This window comes from Peromyscus leucopus, chromosome 16_21 (genome assembly GCF_004664715.2).
Source record: "Peromyscus leucopus breed LL Stock chromosome 16_21, UCI_PerLeu_2.1, whole genome shotgun sequence".
Lineage (NCBI taxonomy): Eukaryota > Metazoa > Chordata > Mammalia > Rodentia > Cricetidae > Peromyscus > Peromyscus leucopus.
In genome coordinates this window covers 7,833,008-7,842,074 of record NC_051084.1, presented here as the reverse complement: position 1 = coordinate 7,842,074, position 9,067 = coordinate 7,833,008, and the positions used below count along the sequence as shown (strand labels likewise).

Sequence of the window (9,067 nt, the reverse complement as noted above, 5' to 3'; positions counted from 1 at the left end):
GAGAAGGAAGTTAGCAACTGGCAGGAAGAGTGGCATGTCCTCCCTCACCCACAAGGCCTGGTTCCCATGTGGGCACCAGCTGAGCACCAGCTGGATCTCATCAGGTGTCTTCATCCTAGACACGCCCAAAACATCTGTACCCCCACCCCTTCTAGGGCCATGGGTTAGTGACCGGCTCTGGCTCCACCTGCTGTCACCTGCACAAGAGTTGGTTCCCATTATGCTGGGAGAGGTTGGCCAGAGAGAAGCCTCCCCGCCTCTCCAGATGGACGGCTCAGCTCTCCCAGCAGGGGGCACAGATAGCAGGGCAACAATTGTGGCTCTCTGCCTTCTCCACAGTTCTGTTTACTTGAGGATTACATTTCCTTCAATAGCAAAACGGAGAGTACTTCTCATGAGCCCTACAGCAGAAATGTAAGCCACAGAGCCTGAGGAGGGCAGATGTTCCTCTAGCCTTTGAAACCTTCTTTTCAGTCTTTACCCGCCCCCCCCATCTAGAATGCTGCTCTGATCTACTATACTGCGCTCTACTATCTATCAACGTCACCAAATCCACGAGGCATCAAGCTGTGCAGTTTCCAGCTGAGGGTCGCTAGAGTCCAGTACACTATCACTTGCCCTTCCCCGGCGACAAGCACCAGGAGACTAGCTTATGGCCTTTTCTTCCACTTTATTTCATATTCCACCACAGTAACAATTCCTTTAAGTGAAACTAAAAACCATAGACTTCCGGAAAGGGCGGCAGCAAAGGACCGGTGGTGTCGAAGACAGGAAGGTGGGTGGGGATCAGCGAATCGTCTTGACTGGGCTCTTGAAGTTGCTGGCGGCTTGGAGCTGCAGCTGGTAAGCCATTGGATGAATCTTGAAACCGTAGAGCCTGGGCCGGGCAGAGGTCAGAGACAGCAGGGTGAGCTCCCTTCTGGCCCTGCCAGTCGCTGGCATCCCCGACTACCCCAGCCTCCTCCTCATGCTTACTCAATCGTCCCCTAACTTCCTTGCTCACAAATACTTGATTTTTTCCCCCCATGAATACTTGAAAATGTACCCCCCTTTGTTCTGAGACAGAGTTTTTCTGTGTAACAGTCTCGACTGTCCTGGAACTCACTTTGGAGGCCAGGCTGGCCTCCAACTCAGAGACCTGCCTGCCTCTGCCTCCCGAGTGCTAGGATTAAAGGCGTGCGCCACCACTGCCCAGCTCTTTTTTTTTTTCTTTTTAATGTGAGTGCTCTGTCTGCCTGTTCCTCTACTCGCCAGAGGAGCATTGGATTTCATTAAGATGGCTGTGAGCCACCATGTGGTTGCTGGGAGTTGAACTCAGGACCTCTGGAAGAGCAGCCAGTGCTCTCAACTGCTGAGCCATCTCTCCAGCCCCCTTAAAAATGTATCTTAAAGCCGGGCGGTGGTGGTGCACGCCTTTAATCCTAGCACTCGGGAGGCAGAGGCAGGCGGATCTCTGTGAGTTGGAGGCCAGCCTGGGCTACAGAGTGAGTTCCAGTAAAGGCTCCAAATCTGTATCTCATTTATGGCAGAGGCAGAAGGATCCCTTGAGGCCAACTCAGCCAATAAAAACTCTGCCAACCCCCCCCCCAACTAAACAAACAAAAAACCCACACTGAAAGTATAGCTCAAGGAGAGAGTCTGTGCTTAGCAGGCATGAGGTTAACCCCAGCCCACACAGAAAACTTCCAATCTGAGGAGCTGCAGATTAGTGCCTGTACAAATGGAATCTTTCCTCCCTGGGATACAGTTAAAAATAAGGACAATAAACCATGCTGAACCACAAAATCTGAGGATTTTAGCAAAAGGTTGGGCATCCAAGATGCCAACAGCAATAGCCACTGTTTAAATAGTCAAGGGCCACAGCGCATTTAAAAATAGGCAGCCACGTCAGCATGCCTGCTCGATGGATAAGAAAACGGAGGCACAAGCAATCAAGTAACTGCCCCAGCACTCAGCAGGAAAAGCCCTGACTCCGGGATAGGCAGGCCTCGAGAGAGGGCTGTTTGTCCTCGAGTCTCGCCAGACCTTGGGTTGTTCTTTGACCCTTTGTGACTGTCTTTGCTCCCCACCTGGGTACAAACTGGTTGGCAGGTCGTTTGGGTCGGTACTCCGGATGCACCATGAAGAGCATGTGAGGGAAACCAGTGCCGAAGTAGGCGCCGTCTGTGTGATGGTGCCTCGATGATTTGGGTGTGTACACGTCCATGCACTTGGGGCAGTACAGTTTCACCATGGCCTCGCCTGGGATGTCCGAAAGGCCTGGGAGATAGCCAGACGCTGCAGACTAGGTACCCCCAACTCTTCCCAACCTCCCACAGAACTCAGGCACTGACTGGATTAACCTTTTGGAGGACTGCCAGAGAGCGCCCTCCTCCCCCTGCCCCCCGACACTCACCGATGGGAAGCATCGGCTGGTTCTCACAGTACACGCGAGGACAGTAGCCAAAGTCTCCCTGCTGGTACTTTTCCAACTGAGGTGTGTAAAGTGGAAGGGACCGGGGGTGAGGGTGCAGAGCAGTTCCTTTCGCAGCTCAACTCATTCCCGACTCCCATGCCTCCCACTTCTAACTAGAAGCCTCTTCTGTCAAGACAAACTTCTCAACTGCCTTCTCTCAAGTCGGCAGGTGGAGAACACAAGGGCCATTTGCTTTGTGTTCCCTGAAAACTCCTTGTCCATGGTTTCATTTCCCTCCCTGAAAACAATACCCTCAGTAAGTAGGACCGTCAGTGAGGATCTGATCCTCAGCCCAGCTCTGGGCTTCTCCTGGTCTCCTGCGAGACTTCTGACCCATGCGCCTGTTTCCCTCACTGCCTCAGAAGCAGCAGGGCAGAGCCTCACCATTTGGGCGATGCCTCGGTTGGTGAGGATGTAGCGGGCGTGGATCAACCCATAAAGCATCTCCGCTGCCTGTTCAATCAGGTCACTCTGGTTGGGGTTGTCTTCCAACTCTTCATCTGAAAGGTGGGGTGGCCACTTGTAACCCCACCTTATCCCCAAGACGGCCACCTACAGTTTATCTAGCACCTGTTTCTGGGCCTCACCCTGTCTATCACCCATGCATCTGACCCAGAAACCTGGGCTTTTGACCTTTCTACAAACCCAAGACCACTCAGTAATGCCCTCTCTCCATACCTCTTCCAGTCTCGGCCCACTTCTTTCCTTTCCCAATACATAAATATAAACATATAAATGCAGAGGGTGGCCTTCTAGACAGGCAGGAGGAAAGAAGTGGTACACAAAACCATGAGGAAACCAGCATCGTGAAACAGAGCTGAGTTACCTCAGAGAGCATGGAAACAAGTGTTCCAGTCCCATACGGCAAGAGTCTGGCAGGGAATCAAAACACTGAAGAAGCCGAGCATGCTCTATGTGCCAGAATGCCAGCACTTGAAGGCTTGGGCGGGAAGAGCAAGTGTACAGTCCAGTGTGTGTTATGAATGGAGGGGACAGCGGTGGGTGGCGGTCACATAAACAAACAAGTAGGCAAGCAAGCAATTGGGGGATAGGAAAGCTAGAGAATCAAAACGAAATTTAGAAATTCCAGAAGCAAGTGGTTGGGTGGTGGTGGCACACGCCTTTAACCCCAGCACTCAGGCAGTAGAGGTAGGGGGATCTCTGTGAGTTCGAGGACAGAGAAACCCTAAACAAAACAGAATAAACAGAAACCCAGGAGACAAGAGACAGAAGAAAAAGAAAGAAAGCACACACAAGTGCACACATCACCACCAACCCCACACTCAGCAACCACCCCAGGGGCAGGTTACCAGGCTCCAGGTCCAAGATCATGTCTAGAGCTTGTCGGTAGTGTGGCACCTGCTCATTGAGTCCAGTAAGGTTAAACTTGTCCTGGATGTAGTCCTCATCCACCTACCGGGAAGGGAAGCCAAGAGGTTGAAACAGTGTGGGGCTCCCATCTTTAACCCGGGTCCAAGAGAGATGAACAACTGCATCAGCTCGCCGCGTCTCCCAGTCCCACTTCTGCAGGACTCAGTCTCCGTTAGAAACCGCAGCCTTTCCCTTCTCGGGCTAACAAGGTACAGTGCACAGACATCATTCAACTTCTGTCCCTTGTCTCTAGGAACTGGATTTGCCCTTTCCTGGGGGACATCAGACTCTGAGCTAAAGACTCAGGAATCACGAAGGCTAACAGTTTCGTTTCTGAAAGGCATTTGTAGTTTCCTATGTCAACACACTGTGATTTTCATGTTACAGAACTCTAACGTGAGACATTTTAATTTCCCTAATGGTCACCAGGCATGGTGACAAACCCTTGCAATCCCAGCACTCGGGAGACTGAGGCAGTAGGATTGCCAGGAGTTCAAGGCCAGTCTAGGCTCCACAGCAAGCTTCCCGTGAAACCCGATCTCAAGCAACACAAAATAAAAACATCGAGGGCATGTGGAGCTGGCCAAGAAGGCAAGCTAAACTCACCTCACAGAAGAATTCATTACCACGGAGCCCACAGAACCAGGAAATCCAGGACACCTCCTCAGAGCTACTCATCTTTACGTCGGCTGAGAAAGAAGGGCGTAAGTGGAGAGAGACCAAGCTGCTTCTGGTCTCTTCCCTCCTCCCACACGTTCTCCCCAGCGACGAAGGAACCCGACCGAGGCCACCTGGGCTTGAAGGGCTCCAGCCTGCGAGGCCTCCCTCTCCACGCTCCTCCTCCTCTTCACCTCAGCCCCCCTTTCAGCGTGGTGGGACCGAGACCCACGGCTTTCCAGAGGATGACAGGTCCCGCTCCGTGAGCGCCGCCCCGGCCCCCGGCGTCCCCGGCCCCCCATGTCAGCGGCGGCGGGGCCCTGGGCTCCGGCTCTCGGCCGCCGCGGGTGCCCGCGAGCCCTGGCGCCTGTCCCAGGGCTCCCGAAGTTCATCCTTCCCGACAGCGGCGGCCTCTCCTGCCCTCCCAGGGTCGGCGGGCGCACCGCACTCCTGCGGGACTCGCGAGCGTCCCCACGGCCGCCCGCTCTCCCCGGGCCACCCATCCTCTCGGGCTCCCGACCCGGTCACTTCCTTCCTCGCCCCCACCTCCCGGAGCACGGAACCCAGTGCCGCGCCCCGGGGGCGTGCGACGCGGCCCGGGGACGACCCCAGACTCACCGGCCGGACGGGGGCTGGGACTGGGGCGGGGAAGGGGAGTTGTGCTTCGAACGGCAGCGTCCGCTACGGCGCAGGAAGCCGACCCGACCGCCGCAGGCCAAGTGGGGAGGGGGGGGAAGTGGAAACTGGCGAGGGTGGGGGAGAGAGGGCCACGCGCAGGCGCCAAGCACCGCCCCCCTACCTCTGTGGACGCCGGGAGATGGAGTCCCGCCGGGAGAGAGAAACTGACGAAAGGAGGGGAAGGCGAACTACCAATCCCAGCAGGCCCCGCGCACGACTCCGGGGTCACGAGGCCCCCGAGGAGGCCGCCTGGGGGCGGGGCGAACGGAGGCGCCACCGGAAGCGGAAGCCCGGGACAGCGTCTCCCCGACCAGGAAGCTTGGGAAATAGAGTCTTAGGCTCGGTGGGCTCCCTGGGCTGCGCGGCCGGCGCCCGCGCTCCGGTCCGTCCCCGCTGCGCTCCCTCACCGCTCCGGAGCGCGTGGGTCTTCCCTGCCGCCCCGGGGACCGACACTGCCCCAGGCCACCCCACTGCACCCCGGTCCTCCGGGCAGGCCCGCGACACAGTTGGCTCAGGAGCAGGCATGCGTCGAGGTGTGGCCCGGCGGAGAGGGGCTGAGGTCGGGCGTGCTCGGGCGGCGCGGAGCCGGGCGGCGGGCGCGCTAACCTGAGGTGGCGCCAGCCACTCTGCCGCTCGTCCCTTTGCACTTCTCCATGTCCTCGGGGCTCGCGTGCAGCGCTCCTCCGCGGGCCCTGCGTGTGTTCTCCGAGCCCTGCGCCGAGGAGTGACGAGGGGCACCGCGGTGTTAGCTCACCTCCCGGCGCCTCGGCATCTCACGGACCTCCCTTTGTGTCCGCAGGGCCTTTCCTAAACGCTCCAGGGAAGGAGCTTGGAGCGGGAGGGACCACGTCGAGGGTGGCGAACAGCATTGTGGGGGCGTTATGTAAAAGCAGGACCCCAACCGACAGGCCCCCCGGGGCCCTCGCGCTGTCTGGGCACGCGATGGCTCTACGCGGATGCTTGGAAAGGTTCCAGCGCGGGAAACCGAGCCTTGCGGGTGTTTTGTTGTTGCTGCTGCTGCGCATGCGTCTTTGTGCCATGTGAATGTGTGATTGTGTCAATTCTTGCAGGCCACAAGAGCGCCATTTTGCGGTACGGAAGTGACGGTGCAACACCTTCCCCCGAAACCTCCCGGAATAATGTTACGCCTGATTTTCCTTTGGGGAAAGGAGACCCCTGTATAAGATCGAGCAAGATTTAAAAGGTCGAGCTGGTGTTTCCTGACGGTATGTGTTACAGGATGGGGAAATGTTTTCAGAGAGAGCCTGCCATTTCTGGTTGAAGGGAGGTGGGAATAGAACGCAGGACCCCTAGACAGCTGTCTGGTGGAATATCTTGTCCTATTGTTATTTTTCTTTCCTGTATTAGAGATAGAACCCAGACCTCCCGAATTCGAGGCAAGCATTCTACACAGAACCTTATCTACTATGCCTTCATGAAATTTTATTAACATCTGGGCAGGATCTGTCATTCTAGGTCCATTTTACACATGAACCCTGGGCACTAAAAGATCCTAGGTCATGGAGTCAGTTTTGGGGTGGGAGGCCCGATTTAGTTCTAGGCTGCTTTCTCATCCCTGCAGGCCCCGGGGAGGCGGTACTGATCATCACCATGGCTCCCTGAAAGGTTGGAGTGCTTGTCGCATCCTTTCCTTGCCCGGTCGTCATTTTCTCATTTCTCCCCAGACCCATGTCCAGGCCGTCCCTCATCACATTTACTCCGGCCACTGACTCCAGCGACCTCTGGAAGGATGGGCAGCAGCAATCACAGCTTGAGAAGCCAAAGCCTGTCCTGGATGGGGCTGCAGCCCGGGCTTTCTATGAGGCTCTCATTGCCGATGAGAGTAGTTCCCCAAGGCCCCAGAGAGCTGGCCCCATCAGGGAAAGACAGAGGAAGAAAAGAAGAGCGGTGAGGGAGGCTGCGGTGGCCACAGCAGCAGGAGCCTCAGGGCAAGGAAGACCCCTTGAGGACGAAGACAAAATGACCCGGTGGATCCTGCTGGCAGCCCAGAATGGGGATGTGACAGAACTCCGGAGGCTGCTGGAACCCCGAGAGGCAGGGGGAGCTGGAGGGAATGTCAACGCCCGGGATGCCTTCTGGTGGACTCCCTTGGTGTGTGCCGCCAGAGCAGGCCAGGGGGCTGCTGTGCGCTATCTCCTGGGCCGTGGGGCCGCCTGGGTAGGAGTCTGTGAGCTGGGAGGCAGAGACGCTGCTCAGCTGGCTGAAGAGGCAGGCTTCCCTGAGGTCGCTCGCATGGTCAGAGAGAGTCATGGGGAGGCACGGAGCCCTGAGAACCAGAACCGGTGAGGGGCGAGCCTTAGCTCATACCCATCTTTGTTGTGTTCTGACTTTCGTGGACACCCCACACCAGGGGCTCCAGAACAGCTCACGGGGCTCTTCATCCTGCAGTGTAGTTAAGTCCTGTCCTAAAGTGGTTATGGACACGGTCTTTGTGCGTTTAGATCTTGGTTCTGTTTACTTGTGATGTCAGCCTAAGATCTGCAGATCTCAGCCTTGTCTGAGAAGCGGGGATGAGGGCATCTTTCTCAAAGGGTCGTTAAGATGGGGTAGGTTAATGCGGAAAGTGATGGAACAGATCAGCTCTGCTTACTATCCCTAAGAGCTTGAGGCCTACCTAACGGTATCCCAAATTGTCCCTTCTGGACAGATGGAGAGGGGCTTGGAGCACTTGCCTAACACTGGGGAGACCCTGGGGTCCCTCTCCAATGCAGGATAAGACAAAAGGACGACACCGAGTTAGAAGGAAGGCATGAGGTATGCTGCCCTGCTCCGCCAGGTGCCGACAGCTGAGCTCCAGGCCCCTCCTTCCCCCACCCCCCGTAACTTCTTTCCTTCTCTGCAGGTCTCCCCGCTCCTCCTCCCAGTTCTGTGAGGACTGTGGTGCCTACTTTGAGGATTCCAACCACCGTACATCTACTGCTCACTTGCTGTCGCTGTCCAGGGGTCCCCAGCCCTCCAGCCTTCCCCTTGGGGTGCCCACCTCCAGTCCTGGCTTTAGGCTGCTGCTGAGGGGTGGCTGGGAACCAGGAATGGGGCTGGGACCCCGGGGTGAAGGCCGAGCCAACCCTATCCCCACTATCCTCAAGCGGGACCAGGAAGGACTGGGCTATAGATCTGCACCCCAACCCCGAGTCACACATTTTCCAGCTCGGGATACCCGGGCTGTGTCTGGAAGAGAGAGAGTGCCTCGAGTTGCCACACTGAGTCAGAGGGAGAACAGAAAGAGAGAAGAGAAGGACAGAGCCTGGGAGCGAAATCTGAGGCTGTACATGAACCTTGAATTCTGACTGACGCGGCTGGCCTATTACTCGCTGGACTTGGAACCCTGATGTGGGCTCTTGGACTTCTACTTCCTGGGTTCCGCCCAGATGCCAGACCCTCAGGTTTTGGCTCTTGGACTCTGCTTTTAGAGAAGGGCTAAGAGTTGAGAGATAAACAAACTCCCTACATTGTGGTTTGTTTAGTTCCTAAAGATTTATTTATTATGTATACGATGTTCTGCCTGCATGTATGCCTGCACACCAGAAGAGGGCACCAGATCTCATTACAGATGGTTGTGAGCCACCATGTGGTTGCTGGGAATTGAACTCAGGACCTCTGGAAGAGCAGCCAGTGCCCTTATCCTCTGAGCCATCTCTCCAGCCTGGTTGTTTTTTTGTTTTTGTTTTTTTTTTTTTTTGAGACAGGGTTTCTCTGTGTAGCTTTGAGCCTGTCCTGGATCTTGCTCTGTAGACCTGGCTGGCCTCAAACTCACAAAGATCCACCTGCCTCTATCTCCCGAGTGCTGGGATTAAAGGCGTGCGTCACCACCACCCGGCTGTTTATTTCTTTTCTTTTTTTTTTAAACATTCTTATTTTTTAACTTCATGTTTTATGGTTTTTTTT

At 55.9% G+C, this 9,067-nt stretch overlaps 2 protein-coding genes across 5 annotated transcripts; one reads left to right on the top strand and one right to left on the bottom strand.

The window, feature by feature from the left end:
• Window positions 1–652: 652 nt before the first annotated feature.
• Csnk2b (casein kinase 2 beta) lies at window positions 653–5,852 on the bottom strand. Of its 3 annotated transcripts, none has more exons than XM_028888041.2 (7): window positions 5,768–5,852; window positions 4,433–4,515; window positions 3,766–3,868; window positions 2,840–2,955; window positions 2,396–2,471; window positions 2,070–2,259; window positions 653–877 (listed from the first exon to the last, which is right to left on the bottom strand). In XM_028888041.2, the coding sequence occupies exons 1-7, from the start codon at window positions 5,814–5,816 to the stop codon at window positions 787–789; spliced, it is 708 nt and encodes a 235-aa protein (XP_028743874.1). In that variant the 5' UTR covers window positions 5,817–5,852; the 3' UTR covers window positions 653–786. The 3 variants fall into 3 exon arrangements, with proteins under 3 accessions (XP_028743874.1, XP_037055407.1, XP_028743875.1); XM_037199512.1 differs by lacking the exon at window positions 5,768–5,852 and adding an exon at window positions 5,283–5,392; XM_028888042.2 differs by lacking the exon at window positions 5,768–5,852 and adding an exon at window positions 5,102–5,258.
• On the top strand, window positions 5,485–8,637 carry Gpank1 (G-patch domain and ankyrin repeats 1). 2 transcript variants are annotated; one of them, XM_028888031.2, is made up of 4 exons: window positions 5,485–5,694; window positions 6,232–6,387; window positions 6,847–7,464; window positions 8,025–8,637. In XM_028888031.2, exons 3-4 carry the CDS (start codon window positions 6,851–6,853, stop codon window positions 8,467–8,469), a joined length of 1,059 nt encoding a protein of 352 aa, XP_028743864.1. In that variant the 5' UTR covers window positions 5,485–5,694; window positions 6,232–6,387; window positions 6,847–6,850; the 3' UTR covers window positions 8,470–8,637. The 2 variants fall into 2 exon arrangements, with proteins under 2 accessions (XP_028743864.1, XP_028743865.1); XM_028888032.2 differs by lacking the exon at window positions 5,485–5,694 and adding an exon at window positions 6,038–6,129.
• The last annotated feature ends 430 nt before the right edge of the window (window positions 8,638–9,067 follow it).